General features: G+C 42.9%; 1 protein-coding gene across 3 annotated transcripts in view; it reads left to right on the top strand.

Annotated features, from left to right (window-relative positions):
• The window catches only part of LOC121279421 (ALS2 C-terminal-like protein), a 148,466-nt gene that overhangs the window by 108,100 nt on the left and 16,072 nt on the right, over positions 1-24,294 (top strand). For all 3 annotated transcript variants that reach the window (XM_041190655.1, XM_041190653.1, XM_041190654.1), the window contains exons 17-20: positions 9,703-9,833; positions 14,323-14,556; positions 21,363-21,447; positions 22,813-22,970. In XM_041190655.1, coding sequence (XP_041046589.1) covers positions 9,703-9,833; positions 14,323-14,556; positions 21,363-21,447; positions 22,813-22,970 — 608 coding nt within the window. The remainder of the gene's footprint in view (positions 1-9,702; positions 9,834-14,322; positions 14,557-21,362; positions 21,448-22,812; positions 22,971-24,294) is intronic.

Here is a 24,294-nt window from a genome sequence, read left to right as displayed (position 1 = left end):
AGATGCTGGCAACTTGTGTAATAAGTAATGGATGATTGAGTGACCCTCTTCATCTGATCATGAAGTTCTATGCCCAGCATTTGTATTTTTTGTGCAAGCCTACTACAAAGTCTGTGCTCCATAGAGATGGTGACCACCGACATTGAGAAAGGTATGAAATGAGGAAGCAATAATTAAGTCACATCAAACTTGCATTTTAAAAACTTGTGGATTGTAGGGGGTGGGAAGATTGATGGAGGTGACTTATCCAATAACTGAAGAATTTGAGTAGGAAATGGTGAAATAAGTCATCATTGTAACACTGCTATAAGTCTGTTAGAGATTTTAGTAATTGTATTTTGCAATAGCGCAGGCACAAAGATTGCAACATCTTTCTGACCTCAATACAATCTCCCATTTGAGCAGAATGAATGACTTAATGTCTAAATACAGCAATCAGCCTCATCATGCCTCTATATTTAGCTCCCAAACTGAAGAAAGCTAGCCACTAATTTGGGTGTGGGGGAGAGAGAAAAGTAGTCACATTTGTGGCAGAAGAAAATAGGTAGCCAATGAATTATGGGGGAGAGTGGGGAAGAGAAAGATAGCCACTGATTTGGAGAAAGTTAGAAAGAATGAAGAACCAAAAAGTCCATTGTCTTATCTCTAGTGTTAGCAATACTAAAATTTCTGTGTTTTATGCTAAATTGGTAATTTTCACAGCTGGGTCCTTTTTAATTAACTGGAGCTTTCTCATCACTTGCCAAAACTACCCGAAATATTGATCAGTACTAACAGTAGGCCCAATGGATTATTTATTTGAAGGGAGAAGTGTAGTTTATTCTATTATCTCCAGTGTTATAAGTGAAAATAGCTGTGGCTTTGTGAATAAATGCATTGTATGGCACTGAGACAAATGGGTCATATCAGTACCTGGTACATATTGAGTTAGTAAACAAGCTGGAATGGCAATAGGGAAATAATAAATGGCTTCAACCTTCCTGGGCAAGGAGGCTGAAATATTGTCCAGGTGGGCTATCAAGTGAGACTTTTGGAAGTAGGTATGGTAGCTTGGTAGATATGGTCCTAAACTGAGAACCCAAACATTGTCCACTTAAATCTCAAAATGTCAAGTTGAGAAATTAAATTCAATAAATCTAGTTATTTGTGGGTTGGCACCAGAAATGGCCACCAACCTTTTGAATTTTCAGAAAAACCCAACTGATGCGGCAATGTCTTTCAGAGAAGAAAACCTGCCACTCCTTTCTGACCTGACCCATGTGTGATTCTGCTATATGGTTGACTTATAATGCCCTCTTTGAAATGATCAATTAATGCTGCTTTGTGTGACTAACATTGAAGAACAAATAAAAACATTGTTTGAGCACAGTTTGAGGAAACGATAACATGCAGTTGAGATGGAATTCACAGTCACAGTGTATTGTCAGAACAGAATCACTGTTGTAGAATAACCACTTGAGTAAGTTAATAGAGGTTAGGGCTCACACATTGATATGAATTGGGAGATGAAAGGCAAAGAGAGAAAATTGAATAAGAAGGCAGAGAGCCATTGTTACATATATGAACATATGAATTAGGAGCAGGACTAGGCCACTTGGTCACTCGAGCCTGCTCCGCCATTTAATAAGATCATGGCTGATCTGATTGTAACCTCCCGCCTATTCCCAATAACCTTTCACCCTTTGTTTATCAAGAATCTACCTACCTCTGCCTTAAAGATATTCAAAGACTCTGCTTCCAGTGCCTTTTGAGGAAGAGTTCCAAAGACTCACTACCCTCTGAGAGAAAAAAATTCTCCTCAACTTTGTTCTAAATGGGTGACCCTTTAATTTTAAACAGTGACCCCTAGTTCTAGATTCTCCTTCCAAGAGGAAACATCCTCTCCGCACCTGCCCTGTCAAGATCCCTCAGGATCTTATATGTTTCAATCAAGTCACCTGTTATTCTTCTAAACTCCAGTGGAAAGAAGCCTAGCCTGTCCAGCCTTTCCTCAGAAGACAACCTGCCCATCCTAGCATTGGTCTAGTAAACCTTCTGTGAAATGCTTCTAATGCATTTATACTCTTCCTTAAAGGAGACCAATGCTGTACACATTACTTCAGATGTGGTCTCACCAGTGTCTTGTACAACTGAAGCATAAGTTCTCTACTTTTATATTAAATTCCCTCACGTTCTATTAGCTTTTCCAATTATTTGCTGTACCTGCATGCTTTTGTGATTCATGCACTAGGACACCCAGATCCCTCTGCATCTCAGGGCTTTGCAATCTCTTGCCATTTAGATAATATGCTTTTTTTAATTCTTCCTGCCAAAATGGACAATTTTACATTTTCCCAAATTATACTCCATTTGCCAGACCTTTGCCCACTCACTTAACCTATGTCCCTTTGTAGGCTCCTTATGTCCTCTTCACAACTTCCTTTTCGCCCTATCTTTGTTTCATCAGCAAATTTAGCAACCATACCTTGGTCCCTTCATCCAAATCATTATATAAATTGTAAAAGGTTGAGGCCTCAACACTGATTCCTGTGGCATATCACTTGTTACATCTTGTCAACCCGAAAAAGACCCATTTATGCCCACTCTCTGCTTCCTGTTTAGATAGTCAATGCTATATCCATGCCAATATGTTACCCCCGCACCATGAGCTTTTATTTTCCACAATAACCTTTGATGTGGCACCATATCACATGTCTTCTGGAAATCTAATACAGTATATCCACTGATTTCCCTGGCTGGGATTTTCCGTGCCTGCCGGCTTGGGCATGTTTGGTGGCATGAGCAGACAATATGGCACGATCGGATTCACGATGGCGTGAAACCAATTCATGATTGTCTGCTCAGCCCGCTGAAGGCGGGTGACGTTCCCCCCCGCCATTGGACATTTGGAATCTCATTGTAATACATCAGCATATCATTATTAGGCCTGCCTACTGGAATCATCTCCCCGCTGGATCAACCGTCCATGTTGGCAGGAAAACATGCTGACTTGTTTCACAACAGCACATAAGTGATGGGCACTTAGTGGACTGCACTTCGCTCGGGACTTCAAGGTTTGTTTGCCTACCTTGCTTCGGTCAGCACTCACAATTATCAGCGCCAGGCTTCACAGACAGTGCCACATCACTATCAGGGCGCTCATGGCGGGTCTATACCTACCAGATCAGTCATATGTGGGTGGCTTTTCAATGGCTACAGGGCTAGGGCTTGCTTGGTAAAGGGGGAGAACTGGCCTCAGGCAAGGGAAGAGGTTGCAGGACAAGAGCTGTACTGGGGAAGTACGATATCCCAGGGTGTGTGTGGGGGCACGTGTTGATCTGTGCAAGTAGCCTCAAGATGTGAGGACTGAGGAGGCAGTGCCCAGAGGAGATGAGGCCAGATGGACATGTGAGGGTGTGTGTTTGAGAACGGGTGGTGATGTCCCTTGAGCTGGCAGTGAGTGAGATGCCAGTGAGTGTGTGATGGGCTTGAGCGTGTGAGTTTAGAGTGATGAGATGGTTGCCTTACCCTTGCTGTACGGATGAGATTATTCATCCTCTATCTGCACCGAACGGCCAACCTCTTTTGTGCAACATTGGCATTGATCACCACTGCCATCGCCTACCCCAAGCCGTAGTGGTAATGTTGCTGCCCCTCCTGCAGCCATGGCATGTTTCCTGGAAATGCATAAATAATGGGCAGAATTTTTAGCTCGTCGTGCAGGCGCAGCGGGGAGGCCTGGGAACGGCTGCACAGTGGTCCACTGCCGTGATCGGGCCCCGACTGCGATTTCACGCTGGTTGGCCAATTAACAGCCAGCCAGCGTGAAACATATGCTGATAACCTCAGTGCTGTCTGTGCGGGGTCGAGAGGAGCACGAGAGCTGAAGCGTGCGCACACGCGCGAATGCGCTCAGTGAAAGCTCCCTGAAGGTACAGAGCTGCCTCAGGGAGCTGAAGATTTTTAACATTAAAAATAAAGATTTCAAAATTAAACCATGTCCCCTCATGTAACTCTGTGACATGAACAAGGACATATTAAAAATGAGTTTTAAAAAATGTCATTGTTTTTTTAATCAGTGTTTGAATCCTCATCCCAGCCATGGATGAGCTTTTGCAAAATTGCAAAAGCTGCCTGGCCTATTTGCCCACCTGCCAACTGTAAGGGAAACGGGCAGGGAAAATGTCATTTTAATTAATTGGTTAATGGACTTAACAACCCTCTTAATTGTTGCTAACTCCCGCGTGCGCCCGCAAACTGAAATATCGTGCGAGTGCACGATGACGTTGGGACGCTTACCCAGCGTCATCGTGTGCTATTTCAAGCTTGTGTGTGTTGGGTGTGCATCCACACACCGAGCTGAAAATCCTGCCCAATGTGGCGGGTTTGGGATGATAAGGCGTGAAAACCCACCATCGCGGCTTGCTGGTAAAACTTTGTTTTACTCTTCCTTAGTGCAGATCTGGGATGATTCCACCACTCTTTATCCACACGTCACTCCTTCGAAGAATTCCAATCAATTGTTTAAACATGATTTCCCTTTCACAAAACCATGTTGATTCTGCCTGATTGCCTTGAATTATTCTAAGTGCCCCGATATAGCTTCTTTAATGGTTGGTTGGAAGGTAGTTTGGGAGTGTCAGCCTCAGCTTTGACAATGCTAAAGGAGCCTAACTTCATAATGTTACATGAGGGTGAGAAAAGCTGTAAATACTTGGCAGGATGGCCAGCATCTGGAAAGAGGGCTCTGAAGAAAGAAGCTCTTTCTACTCCAGACGATAACTTCTCTTTTCTCTTTCCAGCTGCTGAAGAGCCTGCCATTCATTTGTATCATTTTGATCATTGTTTTACCTCCAGATTGCTTCTGAGCACCAGCTTTAAACACTTTGGGTGCACTTGAATACACAGCTCAAGTTGTAATGAAGGTTCAGAGATGAGTGGCTGGCGAGTTTCTGGGTAGGACAGAGTGAAATGTTCTTGAGCGATATCATGTTGGTTTGTGGATGAAATAGATTTAGTTATGGTGAATGCACTGTCCTTGTTCCAAAATTTCTTGTGCCATTGCTCTTTATCCATTATTGACCCTCTATTCCATAGGGCTTGTCACAATTTTTAAAATTATTTATTCAAGGGATGTGGGCTTCGCTGGCTAGGCCAGCATTTATTGCCCAAACCTAGTTGCCCTTGAGAAGGTGGTGCTGAGCTTCCTTCTTGAACTCCTGCAGTCCATGTAATGCAGGTACACCCACAATGCTGTTAGAGAGGGAGTTCCTGGATTTTGACCCAGCTGTTGTGAAGCAAAGGTGATATATTTCCAACTCAGGATGGTGAATGGCTTGGAGGGACCTTGCAGGTGGTGGTGTTCCTATGTATCTGCTGCCCTTCTCCTTCTAGATGGCAGTGGTCATGGGTTTGGATGGTGCTGTCTAAGGAGTCTTGGTGAATTTCTGCAGTGCATCTTGTACACAGTACACACTGCTGCTACTGTGCGTCGGTGGTGGAGAGAGTGAATATTTGTGGATGGGGTGCTAATCAAGTGGGCTGCTTTGTTCTGCATGGTGTCAAGCTTCTTGAGTGTTGTTGGAGCTGCACTCATCCAGGCAAGTGGAGAATATTCCATCACACTCCTGACTTATGCCTTGTAGATTGTGGACAGGCTTTGGGGAGTCAGGAGATGAGTTAATTGTCGCAGGATTCCTGGCCTCTGACCTGTTCTTTTAGCCACAGTATTTATATGGCTAGTCCAGTTCAGTTTCTGGTCAATGGTAAGCCCCAGGATGTTGATAATGGGGAATTCAGCCATGGTAATGCCATTGAATGTCAATGGACGATGGTTATATTCTCTCTTGTTGGAGATGGTCATTACCTGACACTTGTATGGCATGAATGTTATTTGCCACTTGTCAGCCCAAGTCTGGATACTGGATATTGTCTAGGTCTTGCTGCATTTGGACACAGACCGCTTCAGTATCTGAGGAGTCACAAATGGTGCTGAGCATTGTGCGATCATCAGCAAACATCTCCACTCTGACCTTATGATGGAAGCAAGATCATTGATGAAGTAGCTGAAGATGGTTGGGCCTAGGACACTACCCTGAGGAACTCCTGCAGTGGTGTGCTGGAACTGAAGTGATTGACGTCCAACAACCACAACCATCTTCCCTTGTGCTAGGTATGACTCCAACCAGTGGAGAGTTTTCACCCTTATTCCCATTGACTCCAGTTTTGCTAGGGCTCCTTGATGACATACTTGGTCAAATATGGTCTTGACGTCAAGGGTAGTCACTCTTACCTCACCGCTGGACTTCAGCTATTTTGTCCATGTTTAAATCAAGTCTGTAATGAGGTCAGGAGCTGAGTGGCCCTGGCGGAACCCAAACTGAACATCTGTGAGCAGGTTATTGCTAAGCAAGTGCCTCTTGATAGCACTGTTGATTACCCCTTGTGGAAATGGTTTGGGTTGAGATAAGAAATGGTAAAGGCAAGAAATCACTTGTGGGAGTTATGTACAGGCTGCCTAATAGTAACCACATGGTAGAATTGGGCATAAAGGGAGCTTGTCAGAAAGGCCTGTTTGCTGATGACTGCACAATGTTCAGCACCATTTGTGACTCCTCATGGGAGATTTTAATAGAGTGGAAAAGTCAGGTGGGAAAAGGTAGCCTAGGTGAGGAGTTCATAGAATATTTCCAGGATAGTTTCCTAGAACAGCATGTTCTGGAGCCAACCAGAGAGCAGGCTATACTAGACATCATATTGTGCAACGAGATACGATTAACTATTGATCACATAGTGAAGGTGTCCCTAGGTAGCAGCGACCATAATATGCTGGAATTTTACATTCAGTTTGAGGGAGAGAGGAGTGGGTACAAGACTATGTTTCTAAACTTAAATAAGGGCAATTATGAGGGCATGAAAGCAGAGCTGGCTAAAGTTAATTAGCAAATTAGGTTAAGGGATAGGTCAATAGTGATGCATTTGCAAATATTTAAGGGGATATTTCAGAATAAATAGGATTGATACATTCCAATGAGTAAGAAAAAGTCCATCTGTGGTTAACTAGAAAGGCTAAAGATAGTATCAAACTTAAAGAAAAAGTATATAATTGTGGAAGGCCAAAAGATCAGACAGAATGTAAGGCTCAGCAAAGGGTGATCACAAGATTAATAAGGAGGGAAGAATTAGACTACAAAAGAAAGCTAACTAAAAACATAAAAACAGATAGTAAGAGTTTCTATAAATATTTAAAAAAGAAACAAGTTAACAAAGTTGGTCCTATAGGAAGTGAGTCTGGAGAACTGATAATGGAAAACAAGGAGATGGCAGATGAATTGAACAGGTATTTTGCATCAGTTTTCACTATAGAGAAGACAAGTAACATCCCAGAAGCAGCTATAATCAGGAAATGGAAGGGTGGGAGGAACTCAGAAAAATTACAATCACCAGAGAAGTGGTACTGAGTAAATTGCTGGAGCTGCAAGCTGACAAGAGCCCAGGTCCTGATGGACTTCATCCTAGGGTCATAAAAGAAGTGGCTAGTGAGATAGTTGATGGAATGGTTTTAATTTTACGAGACTCTCCAGATTTGGAGAAAGTCCCATTAGATTGGAAGATAGCAAATGTAACTTCATTATTCAAAAAGGAAGGGAGACAGAAAGCGGGAAACTACAGGCCAGTTAGCTTAACATCTGTCATAAGGAAAATGTTAGAAGCTATTATTAAAGAAGCTATAGCAGGGCACTTGGATAAGTTCAAGGTAATCAGGCAGAGTCAACATGGTTTTGTGAAAAGAAAATCATGTTTAATCAATTTATTGGAGTTCTTTGAGGGAGTAACATGCTGTGGATAAAGGGAAATCAGTGGATGTACTGATCTTGGCCTTCCAAAAGGCATTTGAAAAAGTGCCACTTCAAACGTTATTGAGGAAAATAAAAGTGCATGGTATGGAGGTAACATATTGGCATGGATAAAAGATTGACTGGCTAACAGGAAGCAGAGAATAGGCATAAATGGATCTTTTTCAGGTTGGCAAGATGTAATAAGTGGTGTGTCACAGGATCAGTGCTGGGACCTCAACTGTTTACAGTTTATATAAATGACTTGGATGAAGGGTGGATGAGGTGGTTGCCAAGCTTGCTGATGACTCAAAGATAGGTAGGAAAGTAAGCAGCGAAGAGGACATAAGGAGGCTACAAAAAGAATAGATAGGTTAAGTGAGTGGGCAAAGATCTGACAAATGGAGTATAATGCGGGAAAATGTGAAATTGTCCATTTTGGCAGGAAGAATAAAAGAGAAGCATATTATCTAAATGGTGAGAGATTACAGAGCTCTGAGATGCAGGCTAGTGTGCAGGTCAAGCAAGTAATTAGGAAAGCTAATAGAATGTTATTGTTTATTGTGAATGGAATTGGTTACAAAAGTAGGGAGGTTATGCTTCAGTTATACAGAGCACTAGTGAGATCACATTTGGAGTACTGTGTACAGTATTGGTCACCTTTATTAAGGAAAGATGTAAATGCATTGGAAACAATTCAGAGAAGATTTACCAGACTAATACCTGGAATGGGCAGGTTGTCTTATGAGGAAAGGTTGGACAGGCTAGGCTTGTATCCACTGTAGTTTTAGAAGGGTAAGAAGCAACTTGATTGAAATATATAAGATCCTGAGGGCACTGAACAGGGTGGGTGTGGAGAGGATGTTTCCTCTTGTGGGAGGATCTAGAACTGGGTATCACTCTTTAAATAAGGGGTCACCCTTTTAAGATAGAGATGAGATGAAATGTTTTCTCTCAGAGGGTCCTGAGTCTTTGGAATTCTCTTCCTGAAAAGGTGGTGGAAGCAGAGTCTTTGAATATTTTTAAGGCAAAGGTGGACAGATGGTAAGTAAGGGGGTGATGGGGTGGGGGGGGGGTGGTGGTGCAGATTTGAGGTTACAATCAGATCAGCCACAATCTTATTAAATGCCAGAGCAGGCTGGAGGGTCTGAATGGCCTACTCCTGCTCCCTGTTCGTATGTTACATTACTTTACTGATGATTGAGAATAGACTGATGGGGCAGTAATTGGCCAGGATGGATTTGTCCTGCTTTTTGTGTATGGTACATAGCTGGGTAATTTTCCCACATTGCTGGGTAGATGCCAGTGTTGTACTGGAACAGCCTGGCTAGGGACTTGGCAAATTCTGGAGCACAAGTCTTCAATACTTTTTCCTGGCATAACTCATACAGCTCAGTGAAAACCCCTCGGGAGATAACAAAACCAGTGGAAACGGCTTTTACATTTCTCTGGGAGCTGGTTTCTGAAGTTATGAACGGAGATTGGAAGAAGCCCTAAGTCAATGAGAAATAGTAGTGGTTATGTTACAGAACTAGTAATCCAGAGGGCTTGACTATGATCTGGAGTCATGAGTTCAAATCTCATGATGGCAGCTGATGGAATTTAAATTCAATTAATTAATAAATCTGGAATAAAAAAGATTGTCTCAGTAATGGTGACTGTGAACTGGATTGTCATAAAAACCCATCTGGTTCATTAATGTCCTTCAGGCAAAGAAAATTGCAATCTTTACCCAGTCTGGCCTACCTGTGACTCCAGACCCACAGCACTGTGGTTAACGCTCTTCTGCCTCTTGAAATGGCCTAGCAATGCACTTAGTTGTATCAAAGTGTGAAAAAAAATCTAGGACTGTAAGTAAACGCACTAATCTGCAATTATTATATTCCAGGGAAAGCTCACCTTTAGTAATGGATATATCATAGAGGGATTGTTCAGCAGCAAATGGGGAAGTGGCTTGAAGGCCAATGGAACATTCTGCAAACCCAGTGAACAGTTAAACCCTTTGATCACCAGCAAAATGTGAGTGTGAATTGTCTGAACTGATCATGCAATGACAAATTTCCATAGCTTGTAAGTAGCAAAATCAACATCATGAAATTCCCTTACATTGAAACAAGTTTAATATCTACAATATCATTAGGTTTCTTGTGGCCATGGAAAAGGACAAGGAAAAATCAATGCAAAAGTACTCAACTCAGGGAGAGTTCTTTTCAATGGATTGGAAAAGTATCTGGCCCAAGTGGATTGGAATCAAAGATTGGCAGATAAAGTAAATGAAGTATAGGAGGCCCTCAAACAGAGGATATTTTGGCTACAGACTAGAAACATTTCCATAAGGAGGAAAGGAAGGAAATTAAAAGCTAGAACTTCCTGGATGACTAAATAAAAAGATTAAAATGAAACAGAAAAAGATTTATGATAAATGTCAGGCTCATAATTCAGTGGAGAAGCACACAGAATATAGAAAGTACAGTGGAGAACTGAAAAAGCGAATAGGTGGCTAAATATGAGACAATTAGCATGTAATATAAAAGGGAATCCAAGCTTCCTTTATAAACACAAATCGCAAAAGGGAAATCGATAGAAGAGCAAGGCCAAATAGGGAACCAAAATGGAAGTCATCTTGTGAAGGCTGAGGTTTTAAATGAATACTCCGCATCTGTCTTCACTGAAGAAAATGATGTGGCCAATGTCACAGCAATGGAGGTAGCAAAGAAATTAGATAGGAAAGAATAGATGAAGAGGAAGTACATAAAAGGTTGAAAGTGATCAAAGTAGAAATGTCACGTGGTCCAGATGGGATGTATCCTCTGGTAATCAAGGACGTAAGGGTGGAAATTTCAGAGGGTCTGGCCACAGCCTTCCAATCCTCCTTAGATATGTAGTGGTGTTAGAGGACTGGAGGATTGCATATGGTGCACCCCTGTTCACACAAAATGGGAGGTAGATAAACCTGGCAACTACAGGCCAGTCAGCCACGCATTGGTAGTGGGGAATCTTTTAAAGACAATAATCTGGGAGAAACTTAATTAGCAATTGAGAAAGCAAATAGGCTAATAAATAGAAATCAGCACAGATTTGTTAAAAATTGAATTCTTTGATGAAGTAACAGAAAGGGTTAATGACAGCAATGCAGTTGTTGTGCATTGGAATTTCACAAGCCAATTGATAAAATACGACATAATAGACTTGTTGGCACTTTTGAAGTCCATGGCATTAAAGGGCATGGCTGCAGGAATATGTAATTGCCTAAAAGGAAGAGTGTGGTTATTTTTCAAACGGGAGGAAACTATACAATGTTATGCTAAGTTTTTGGGATGACTCTTTTTTGCTGCATATTTTTATATATTTTATATATTTTTATATTAAAAAATCTACAAATAAAAACTGGGACTTTGACATAAAGAGCATAATTTTAAAGTATGCAGATAAAGCACGAAATTTGGAAATGTAGTGAACAGCGAGCAAGACAGGGACAGGAGGGCATTGACAGATTGGTGAAATGGACTGACACATGGCAGATATTTAATACAGAGAAGTGTGAAGTGAATCATATTGGAAAGAAGAGCAAGAAGCAATATAAATCAAATGACACAACTTTATAGCAGTGCAGAGACCTGAGAGTTGTACATACTTGAGTCTTTGAAGGTGGTAGGTCAAGTTGAGAAGACTGTTTGAAAGGCATATGGGATCCATTGCTTCATAAATAAAGGCAGAGTGCAAAAGTAATGAAGATACGCTAAACCTTTGTAAAAAATTGGTTAGACCTCAGCTCAAGTATTGTGGCCGATTCTATGCACCACACTGCAGCAAAGATTTCAAAATCTAGGTGAGTACAGAAGAAATTTAGTAGAAAGGCACCAGGAATGAAGGATTTCTGTTACATGGAGAGATTAGAGGCTTTTCTCCTTCGAGCAGTGAAGGTTAAAGGAGAAATGATAAAGATGTTCAAAATCATGAAAGGATTTGATAAAATAAATAGAAGGAAAATGTTTCCAGAGGTAGACTGGTCAGTATCCAGACTTCAAAGAGCCGGCACAAGTACAATGGGCAGAATGGTCATCTTCTGTGTTATATAATTCTATGCATTCATTTTCTATGTAAGTGAAAGGTGTATCAATCCTGTTGTAAAACAGATCCTCTCCATTGCTCCTGAAGATGCTGATTCTTGCTGGTACAGGTTGTGCAGGTGCTGGGAATTCTCAGTAACTTTCTTACCATTCCATGCCTGATCACAGACAGTGAGTGCTCACCTCACTCCTTGTCCCCATCACCCTATTGGAAAGTAAGAGTATGAGTAGGCCACTCAGCCCACAAGCCTGTTTTGCCATTAAGTTTGATTTTGGTTGCTCTGAAGCTTAAGTCTATTTTGCTCTCTGTTACTCCCTATATCCTGGATATCCTTGCTCAGCAAAAATCTGTCAGTCACGGTCTTGCCACAAAGCCTTGGGTCCACATGACTTTGTGGGCCACATGTAAAATTTTGATCCATGTGCTTCTTCATTTATATGTATCTCAAATAATCAAACTAACAGTTCTGATTTACAACTTATCTACCAAGTGACAACAGTGCTAACTATTGACTTTCCAAGCTTCCAGGTCCACAAAGCTTAAACGGGACAAGTCAGTGATCAAGTCATATAAGCCCAAATGGACTTTGTTGCCCATGATATATAACTGGAATTTTCAGAGTCTGGGAGCTGCATGTGGCTCATGGGTCTCTGATAGGACACCCATAGCATTTTTTATAATGCTTTTCAGGAAATCACAGCTGATTAGTGATCACTTGGTCGAAAGTGGTCCTGAAATGCTGCGGATGTTCTACCAGTCTCCTGCCATCATTCGAGCAGACGTGTGGAATTCTTGGAAGTGGAGTAAATAACAATACTAGAAAGAAAGTGAACATGCATTTATATAGACTTTTCAAAACTTCATAATGTCCCAAAGTGCTTTATAGCCAAAAAGCGCTTTTGAAGTGTAGTGACTCTTATTCTATTGGGAGATGCGGCAGCCAATTTGAATGCAGCAATGTGACGATAACCAGATAATCGTTTTCATAATGTTGATTGATGGATAGATATTGGCCAATGCACCTCTTCCAATGGCTTTACCATGGTCTTTTATGCCCATGGGTAAGCAGGGCCTCGGTTTAATATCTTATCCAAAAGATGACATCACCGACAGTGCAGCATTCCTTCTGCAATGGCACAGATGTTTTATGCTGTTTCATTGGGAATTCTGCTGGTTTCCTGCTGGACTGATGGTGGGAGATGGGCCAAATAACAATGGAATTTCGAGGCCAACATACAAACTAGAAGCAGATTTAATATAAAAATCAGGAAGTGCTGGAAATCGAGGTGTACAAGATTATGAGGGGCATGAACAGGGTGGATAGGGAGCAGCTGTTCCCCGTAGTTGAAGGGTCAGTCACAAGGGGACAAAAGTTCAAGGTGAGGGGCAGGCGGTTTAGGGGGGATGTGAGGAAAAACTTTTTTACCCAGAGAGTGGTGATGGTCTGGAATTCACTGCCTTGGAGGGTGGTGGAGGCAGGTTGCCTCACATCCTTTAAAATGTACCTGATTGAGCACTTGGCACATCATAACATTCAAGGCTACGGGCCAAGCGCTGGTAAATGGGATTAGGTAGGTAGGTACATCAGGTGTTTCTCACGTGTCGGTGCAGACTTGATGGGCTGAAGGGCCTCTTCTGCACTGTGTGATTCTGTGAAATACTCAGATCAGGCAGCATCTGTGGGGAGACAAACAGAGTTAACGCTTCAGGTCAATGACCTGTCATCAGACCTGAAACGTTGGGTGTAATCTACTGGGAAGCTTGGTGGGAGGCCAAAAATCAGTTTCCTGACAGTGGGATGAACTTCAGCAATTTCAGGACTTTAAAGGCAGGTTACTTCTTCCACGATTAATGGTGAATTGCCACTGCATTGTCCTCTGTGGAGAGATCTGTAAATGGCAGCCTATTATTGAGACCAGGTGGTGGCAGTGCAAGTTGCGTGGAGGATGACCAAGGAAGGGAGGATGAGTTAGCGGGGAAGAGTGGAGCAGTGGCTAGGCAAAGGTGGAAGGGGTAGTGCACACTGTCCAGGCGCTTTTTAAATATGGCGCCTGGACCTTCGACTCCCTGAGGTAAAGGCGGGGACAGCAACTTCCTACTTTCCCCCACCATAAGAATCAGTGAGCTTCTTGGGGATACATATGTAATGAGATAACAGCGCAATATCATACGTGGTCAGCCATCCTGCCTGCCCAACAGAGATCACTCATACTCACGCCCACCACTGAACTTAGACAACAGAACAGAAGGGGAAGATTCTGGCCATTATCTCTGCTCCAGCCATTATCTCTGTTTCTCCCTCCTCAGATGCCGCCTGACTTGACCTTTCCCAGCCTTTTCTATTTTCTTTCAAATTTCCAGCATCCACAGTATTTTGCTTTTCTATTAGTAGCAAATTTAGGAGGCTATTTCATGTAGAAATTCATTTTCATTCTAGGCAGCTGGGCAGCCACATAACCCCAGCTAAAGATCGATGGCAGGGAATCTATGACCAGTTTATGGATTTCCTTAGCTCTGGCTCTGATGAAACTTCAGTAGAGTCTTTCCTCGGGTTTTACTCAAAGAACAGAGGAAAACAGAAAAATCTGAAGAGCAGACCAATAGCCACGGAAGTGGAAACTGCCATGGAACATTCTACTGAAGATCCTCTAGATTTTCTGTCTTGCAACAGGTAAGATTCTGTTTCCCTTGTCCCCTAATACTGTTCTCCCTGCTTTCCTGAAGGTGTTGCGATATGACCTCTGTTATAATATCTGGTCAGGCACTGATAGTATCGCTAGGCTATTTAACCATGGAACACATCACAGCTAAGTCTGATCCTGAACAAGGGTTGCTGATTTCCCCCCTCCTTATATTCAAGAGAGGAGTTGACAGAGTGTTGGGCACTAAGGGAATTAAGGGGTATGGGGATATTGCAGGAAGAAGTTGAGGTAGAAGATCAGTCATGATCTTATTGACTGACCGAGCTGGTTCTAATGGCTTATTTCACCTCCTATTTTTTATGGTCAATAAATATTCTCAATATTCCACTTTGGAATACCTTATGCAGGTGTCAGAGATGGCCAGTGTGAGCAAGCTGTGATGGTTGCTCCAGGTATTGTAGTGGTTATGTGCACCATGCTAGCATTCCAAGGGCCTGGATAATAGCCCAGAGAATTTGAGTTCAAATCATGGCAGTTTGAGAATTTGAATTCAGTTAGTAAAAATAAATCTGGAAATAAAAAGACACCATGAAGGTTATTATAGTTTAAAAAAATGTTTCATTTATGTACTTTAAGCAAGGAAATCTGCCAGCCTTACCCAATCTGGTTTTTACGTGACTCCAATCCATACCAACATTGTTGATTCTTAGATGTCCTCTGAAGTGACCCGGTGAGCCACTCAATTGTATTAGGAATGGGCCATAAATGCCAGCCTTGCCAATGGTGTCCACATCCTGAGGATGAAATTGAAAGAGGGTATTATCAATTAAGCCATCAATGTGCATCTTGAAACTATTTACACCAATCATTTCAATGGCTCCCCTAAATGATTTATTTCATAGCTCTCCCACAACAGTTTGACCTTGCTTGACTTTAGTCACGGTCAGCTTCCTCATTTTTAATTTGTGCCCTTACCATAGTGAGAACATGCGACTAATTGTCATGATGAACTATTTCCTTTACTAATCGCCTTCATTATCAAAATTAAAAACACTCCAAAGCGTCTTCTTTGGCCTATCCATGAGATAAATTTTCTCTCGTGATCTTCTGTTGAAGAGAACCCACATTACGAGCTGTATTTTATGTTCCTGCGCTGTGTGTTTTGGATGGTGGTGGTGGGGGGGGGACGGTCAGGTAAAATAGGGCAGGTGCCAGCCCCACCACCTTCCCGCTCACCCCATAATAGGGGGGGTGGGCGGATGCCAAAATCAGCATCCCACCCACCATATTGAAATAAGTAATCAAGGATTAATTAGGCTTGTTATCATTAAACATTTGGTGTCGGCAGTCAGGCAGAAGCAGGCAGCTGATTCTTTTAAAAGGGTGGGAAGGAAGGGGTTGGGGTTTGCTCTTCAGAGGCACCTTGGAGTTGCCCCCGCCAAGGTGGAATTCCTCCATTTCCTTCCTACCCACCTGCAGCCTTAAAACCGCCCCTCTCCCTGATCTACCCAAACCCTCCCTGCCCAAGACCCCAACTTAGCTGCCCCAGGGATCCATGGGGCTTCTTCCCCTTGCTCCTGCAGCCCTGGCGGTGGCCACCAATGTGCTGTTGGTGTTGCTGGGACTGATGGAGCTGCCGGCCAATTGGATAATGTCCAGTTCTCCCTGGATGAAGTTCTCCCAGGCTGCTAAAACAGTGGGATTTGCAGCAATCTACGGCTTCCCACAGGCGCAGGGTGCCATCAACTGCACACATGTGGCATTAAGAACTCCTGACAGGCACAAAGATTCATCAATAGAAAAGGCTTCCACTCTCTAAACGTGCAACTGATCTGTGATCACCAAAAATAGATTATGCAGATCTGTGTGAGGTACCCTGGGAGCTTATGCGACTCTTACATCTTGACTCACTCGCAAGTGCCACAGATCTTGGAAGGCCCTAAACACATTCAGGGTTGACTCATCGGTGATAAAGGCTACCCCAAAATGACATGGCTAAAGATGCCCATTCGGCGGCCACAAAGTGCTTCAGAGGAGAGGTACAATGCAGTTCATTCTGTAACATGCTCCTTGATTGAGTAGATCATTCACATGCTGAAGATATCATTTCAGATATCTGGACCGGTCAGGCTGTGCTCTCCAGTACTCTCCCCAGAGGGTGTCCCGCATCATCATGGTTTGCTGCGCTGTACACAATGGGGGATGAGTTGCCAGATGGAGAGATGGAACAGCTGCATGTCTCTTCCGATGAGGAGAATGTCAAAAGAATGAGCTCAATAAGGGCAAGGATGTTGATGCCCCACAGGAAGAGGCCATAAAAAGGGCCAGATGCGGCAGATGTGCCCGTGTGACTATTATAGCCACAGGGTTCCAGAATGATGAAGACAAATAGCTCATACAAGCCTCTTTCACCTGTGTCTCCATGCAGTCTCATCATTAATACCTTCTTTGCTATTCTCAGTATCTTAATGAAGGACTTCAATCTCAGAATGAGTAGTCAAAATCTTGCACGACAATGGTCTCATCCTTGAAAGGTGAGCAGCCTCTGGAGAAGGTGGCTGTTTTGTTATGGGATAAAAATTCCACCAGTGCTCACTGTGAAGCTACTAGACATGATGCAATCTTTTCAAGCATTGCACCAATATTTCACTGCCTATGGCAGCCTTCAAGAGGTAGGAGCAGCACTGCAAACCTCAATGGTAGTATGGCTAGAGTGTTGCAAGGTACCTGAAGAGGGATAATCATCAATCACTGGTTCTCACATGAATGTCTGAGGACTGATCTGAATCTTGACTGTGGCATCTCTCCACAAGCTATTCCTCATGCTAGAATAACGTTCAGGCCTCATCCTTATACTGAGTCCCCAAATTGTCCTTTTAGGATGTAGTCTTTCGTTATATTCATTCATAGGATATTTGGCGTCACTGGCTAGGCCTGCATTTAATACCCATCCCTAGTTGCCCTTGAGAAGATGGTGGTGAGCTGCCGCCTTGAACTCCTGCAGTCCATATCATGTAGGTACACCCACAGTGCTGTTAGGGAGGGTGTCCCAGGATTTTGACCTAGTAACAGTAAAGGAACAGTGGTATATTTCCAAGTCAGGATGGTGAGTGGCTTGGAGGGGAACTTCCAGGTGGTGGTGTTCCCATGTGCTTGTCCTTCTAGATGGTAGGGTCGTGGGTTTGGAAGGTGCTTTTGGAGGAGTCTTGGTGAGTTCCTGCAGTCATCTTGTGGATGGTACACACTGCTGCCACTGTGCGTCAGTGGTGGAGAGTGTGCCTGCTTGTGGATGGGATGCCAATTAAGTGGGCTGCTTTGTCCTCTCACTCCCAGTCATGGATATGAGCCTGTGAGTAAGGTCACCTTTGCGTGCACAGAGAGAGCTTCAGCAGCACCATTGTCTGATCATTTACAAGCACCATGACCCAGACTTCATATGGAGCTTCCCACGTCCAGCATTGCCTTACCATCTGGGTGCGAGGTGGCCCAGTAAACCTCAGCATTGTATGGAAGCTTTACTTAGTAACTTTGTTGATAATAAAGAGCCCACCTCAGATGTACTGGAGCTTTGCTCTGATCCCATTTGACGCCTCCGCATTTTCATTCCATCAGTTTCAGAAATACACCAGGAAGCCTGGGACACTGATGGCATTGTGTCAGATAACCATGCTGATTGCCCTTATGAGAGCTGGCTCAGGGATTCTGTCAAACCACGTTAGCCAGACCTTCAGGTGGAAATCAGCATCCTCCCATTTAATAGTCTGGCATCATGAGGCTGGACACACGCCTCTAATCTCGCATAGTCGTGGCTGTTTAGCAGACATTTCACGAGTCACCAAGTGCCAACCACATCCCATCGTGCAGGTGGGATTGGGAAGGGGTGGTGTCTAGCTGCACATGGGGTCAAGACGTCACACTACAGGCTGCCATAAGTGGCTGATGTCCCCGACTATTACTTAAAATGTAACCCACACCCAAGCCTGACAGATGTTACATGGAAGCCATTGAAAAATGCATTGAGTTAGAATGACCCCAATGCGGATTGCCTTTAAAACCTACAAAATCCATATAGACCAGCCTTCTGTGCAGTAGCATCAGGGGAATAAACAAAACTGCAAAATCTATACTCATGAGGCCACATGATATGATCCTCTGATGCAAGTCTAAGAAACGCATTACCCAACCATCATGTTAATAGAGCTTTGCTCATGTTGCATGCGGTGGGCAGAAAGGCAACTCACAGAAAGGCAAAACACCATAGACCTGAGGGACACGATGGGAGATAAGTGAGGAAGGGGGCATATGTTACACTTGTATGACCTCAGAGCGCTGCACCAGAAAGAAGAGCCATTCACTAGAGGAGAACTTCAGAAAAAATACATATTTACAGATGTGCAAAGTATATGCAGCGAGTGAACATCCATGCCACCATTGTGCTCTCAGTACTTACTAATTTTTCTTACCCTATCGCTACGTTTTGGTGCATCCCTGAAATCCCCAGCAGAGGTGGAGGCAGCCTGCTGACCACTATATTCTGAGACTGATGGGCTGGCTGATAGTGTGCCTCTTCCTTTTCTTACTGGTGGCTGTAATAGGGAGAAGAGATAATACGCGATTGGTTGGATAGTCACCTATGTTGAAGAGCACTCTCAGTTTCAGAGGGTGGGTGAAGATTGCTGAATGGAGCCTCACTGGCTGATCTCACCTTCTGTCCTCGCCAGCTAGTTCTTCCGCCTGCTCTTCAAAGGGGGTGAGTGCCCTGATCCACCATTTCCCCTCCAGTCTGGGATCTCTCCCTCTTTTTGTGGGCGATCTTGTCATGCATAAAGACAGGTGGACAGACTGTGAGCAGGACAGATGCCAAAGCAGATGATAAACATGCCTGCTTGCTGTGTGTGCTGACTGGACCAAGTAAGGGCTGAAAATGTGACTTGTGCAGGGTGTGACAAGAGATGAAGATGTAAAAGTGTATGTGAGAAAATCAAGTGATGTCCCTTGGGCTGGTAGTGTGTGAAATCCATGTGCACTGCAACCCTGCGAATGCCTGATGGCCGTCTGAGAGTGAGTTGAGAGTGAAGAGAAGATTGACTTACCCTGGTGGAGCAGATGAGATCATTCATCCTCTTCGTGCATTGGAGAGTGGTCCCCTTCTGAGGTCCTCGGGCACTGACCACGCTGGCAACCTCCTCCCAAATCTTGGTGGTAAGGTTAGTGGATTTCCAGTTCCCATGATGGGGGTAAAGGACCTCTTGCTGGTCCTCAACTGCCTGGAGGATTGTCGCCAGTGTTTGTTGCTGAACTTCAGGGCAGATGGCTTGGTTTTTCTTGAGATCATTCTGGTGCTTGCCATGAGAAATCCTGGGCTGCAGGAAATGAATGTGTGCATGGGGGCGCTTTAAATATGGCATCTGGAAATATGACACCGGAAAATCGACCTGATGAGGTAACGGCAGTGCGGATGAATCCCAACCTGCCCACCCACGAGATACGACGTGCTGCTTGTTCGTGCATACGTAATGAGGTGAAAGTGGATGACCTGCGTAGCAATTGGCCCCAAATCCCAGCAGGGACCGTGCCAACTTTCCCACCCGCCACAGCACTTAATTTCCAGTGTGGAAAATTCCACCCCAAGTGTTTGTTTAATTTCTCTATCATTTCCTTATTCCCCATTATTTCACCTGTCTCTGCCTTTAATGTCCCACATTTATTTTCACTAATCTCTTCCTATTTGCATACCTACAGAAATGTTTACAAGCTGTCTTGTGTCTTTTACTAATCAACTCTCATTTTGTCTTTCCTTGTCAATTTCTTGGTCCTCCTTTGCTGAACCCTCAAATCCTCTGAATCCTCAGGCTTGCTACTCTTTTTGGCAACATTATAAACCTCTTCCTTTGAGCTAATACTTCATTTAAGTGTGCTTGTTAGCCACAATTAAGCTACTCATTTGGCTGAATACATTTTTTTTTTTACAAATTATCTATTAATTCTTTAAATTCTCACCATTTGTCTGACATCATATATTTTTAATGTAGTTTTCCAGTCACCTTAGACAACTCACCCCTCATACCCATTGTTTGCTTTGTTTAGATTTATGGACCTTGTTTCATTGCTTTCAAATTCATATAAAATTCTCTCATATTATGGTCACCCTTCCCTGCAGTGTTTGGCAAAATGTCCATAAGTTGGTTAGCAGAAATAATGGACTACTGCAATATAAATCAGATGACCTGACTTCATATTCTAAATTACAGATACTGAGTTCAAGGGTATCGCTGACTGAACTCCAACTGAAAAATACTAGGGCACTAACCTAGTTTAAATTAAATTTAAGGATATCTTCTGGCCATCAAATCAGGAGGATCATGAATTAGGTGCACTGGCCTTGGCGTCTCCCAACTACATTCCCATTGAGGGGACCTTTGCAATTTTACGGTTTTAATATTTAAATTTGGAAAGGCTATGAATTCTTGCGTCTGTCGTTTTCACTGTAAACCCTTAGGAAATCTGTGACCCCAAGTAGCTCTGGTGTCGTGTGGCCTCTTGGATCCCTGGTGAGATCAGGTTACTTCCAATGCCGCATTATCCTGAACAGAGCAAAATTTAGAATACTACAAACAATTGTAAATAAACAGAATAAGCATTTGATTGCTGATAATGAATAAGTTGAAAATAGCAAAATTCATATACAATGTAAAAAGAGAGATGGGCATAAAGTCTATCAGTTTAGTTTGGATTCTGATTCAGGTGAGAGGGCCAAGACCTGAGAATAGCACATCAGTTCTCACCTCCTCTTGCCCAGGCATTCTTTTTAATCACTTATTTCCCCCTCTTCTAGGCCAAATGGTGCTACCTCTGAGAAACTCGCATCAAATCAGTGTAACGTGTCAAAGGGGCAACAGTTGAAAGAGTACCTGAGTAAGGTAAAGCATGGAGATTTTTGCAATCAAAGAACAAGCCTGCATTTATATTGCATCTTTCTCAATGACCCGTTTTTTTTTAAGTGTAGTCACCGCCATAATGCAAATGACAGCCATAGCTCAGTTGGTAGAACTCTAGAGTCTAGATGTCATAAGTTTGTAGGTACAAGTCCTGCTCCAGGATTAGAACACAACAGAGGATTAGAGCACAACAATGTAGGGTGACACTCCAGTACAGTACTGGGTGGGTGCAGCACTGTTGGGGGTGCCATTTGCCGCCTCAGGTGGATGTAAAAAAATCCCATGGCACTATTTTAGAGAAGAGTTATACCCGGTGTTCTGGCTTATATTTATCCCTCAATCAACATTGCATAAACAGGTTATCTGATCATTAGCACATTGCTGTTTACTGTGCCCAAATTGGCTGCCACGTTTCCTACATTACAACAGTGACCAGGCGTGGAAAAGTACATCATTAGCTCCAAAGTACTTTGGAACTTTCAGGTGTGGTCGTGAAAGGTGCTATATGAGTACAAGTCTTTTTTTAATTTAGGAAATGCAGTTTATAATTTGCAAGATCCCACAAAAAACAAGGCGATAATAACCAGATAACCTTTTTCAATTATGTTGGTTGAAGGATAAATATTGGTCCAAGAGAACTTTCCTACTCTTTAAAAAGTGCTGTGGGATCTTTTGCATCCACCTGGGAGGATACAGAGGGCTTTGTTTAATGGCACCTCCAACATTCTCACTACCTCATTGAATTGTCAACCTCGGTAATCTTGGATAATGTACCAAGTCTCCAGAGCGAGAGCTGCATATTGCCGTTATCAGGAAACTATTGCCTGAGCCAATGTATAAGATCGCATTGAACAACAGAACGTTACAACACAGCAGGTTGTCATTCAACATGTTGTGCCTATTCAATCTCTTTGAAAGAGTTATCCAGTTAGTTACTCTTATTTATTCTATCAGAACCCTTCATAATTTTAAACATGTTTATTAAATCTTCCCCTAACATGATCCATTCTTAAAGCGAAGAACCTCAGCTTCTCCATATAACTGAAGTCCATCATACCTGGTATTGGTCTAGTAAATCTCTGCATCCTTTCCAAAGCCTTGACATCTTGCTGAAAGCATGGTGCCCTAAACTGAACACTTTTCTCCATCTGAGACCTAACTAGTGATTTGTAAAGGTTTATCATAATCTCTTTGCTTTCATGCTCTAGGCTTCTATTTATAAGGCTAAGGATCCTATATGTTTTTGTTTAGCCGCCGTATTGTTTGTCCTGCCTCCTTGCAAGATTACCCTAAAAGAAAAGCAGAAAATGAGTTTAAAAAGGGTTTTCTGTTTGAATTCTGTTCTAGGCCTTTGCATCTTCCCATCATCCTCTTGGAAAACTACTCCAGACATTGATTCTGGTTTTTCAGGACACATTTTCTGGGATTTGTATGCATAAGCGGTTACTCTCCATGGCACAGCAAGAAGTTGTGTCCCATGCCAAGAAACTCTTTCAGCTGGCCAGGTCAGTGTTAAAATTCATACACTTTTTCGGATTAATATGGTCAGTGTTAATCCTTCCACAGTAACTGCTTGACCATGGGAATGCTTGTCTCTTGATAAATTATTTAGCCGGCTAGATCAGCATTAAAACTTCTATAATATTTCATTGATAACCAGGCAGGTTTTTTTTTTAAAGTCAATCCCTTTCAACAATTATAAGTATGGATTGCTCACTAATAAAGGTAGCTAATTATTGGTATGTTGAGATCCAATCAACCTGTTTTGCTAAACATAATTTTGCTCAGCAAGTTCAATGCTGGCACAAGAGGGCTTGGGAAGAGGAGACTTAGGGTGCTGCACACGTAGAATGGCTTTGCTGTGGGAAAGAGCAGATGATAAGGAGAAATTGGCAAGATCATTATGATCTCTGCAGCAGTTAACTGGGTGGGTGAATATTTCCCAGCTCAAAAACATTGCTAAAGGACTGGCATTGTAGAGCAGCCTGACAACAGATTTCCAAAGCTTAATAGCTGAGCAGGTTCTAGCTAAGCAAGAGTATATGTTTGAATTGATCAGTGGAAGGGAGGGAGAAGGCTTCATGAGTTATCACTAAGGCTCCTCTGATAGCTTGAGGGTAAATAGAATAATCGGTGTGGTATTGAGTTACATAGGCGAGAAATATCCTGTGTTTAATCCCTAGTCTGTTAGTGGGCTTTAACTAGGCAATGGCGAAGGGTTCTCTCTGGGGTCCTGAGCTTAGTGTTGGGTGCAGGGGGGAGCGGTGTAAGGCTGTGACAAGCAATCAGTAGGGCAAATGATCCTAGTTGTTATCCAATGACTTCTGTTCAAAGATACATATGGTGAGGGCACCCATTTTCTTTAGGAAGAGATTACCCCAAATGTCTTTCCCTATCTTATCTCTCCTGATAGTGATGGTTCCATGGCAGGCCATGGATCCTTCAATGCCTAACTTGATATCCATTTTCCAAGTGGCACCAGATATCATAAGACAGCATAACCAGAGGAATATATTTCTGTCCTCATTTGAAGAGCTAGATATTAGGCTTTGAGCTACATATTAGGGCAGCTGACTCATGATTAAGGTCATAGCATGTGAAGTCAGGGTGGATAGTTAGATGAATTCAGAACAAAAAACAGAGTAGGGGTTAAGGCTGGCTACTCAAACTGGAAAAGGGTAGGAAGTAGTGTTTCAGTGGGATCGGTTATTCACAATGTGCATGAATGATGTGGGCATGGGAAATCAAGTACAATTTCAAAATTTGTAGATGACATCAAATTAGAGTGTGTAATTAACACTGAGGGAGAATGTGATGATATATAAACTA

The sequence above is a fragment of the Carcharodon carcharias genome, chromosome 6 (genome assembly GCF_017639515.1).
Source record: "Carcharodon carcharias isolate sCarCar2 chromosome 6, sCarCar2.pri, whole genome shotgun sequence".
In the NCBI taxonomy this organism is placed as follows: Eukaryota; Metazoa; Chordata; class Chondrichthyes; order Lamniformes; family Lamnidae; genus Carcharodon; species Carcharodon carcharias.
This window is presented reverse-complemented; position numbering and strand designations above follow the sequence as displayed.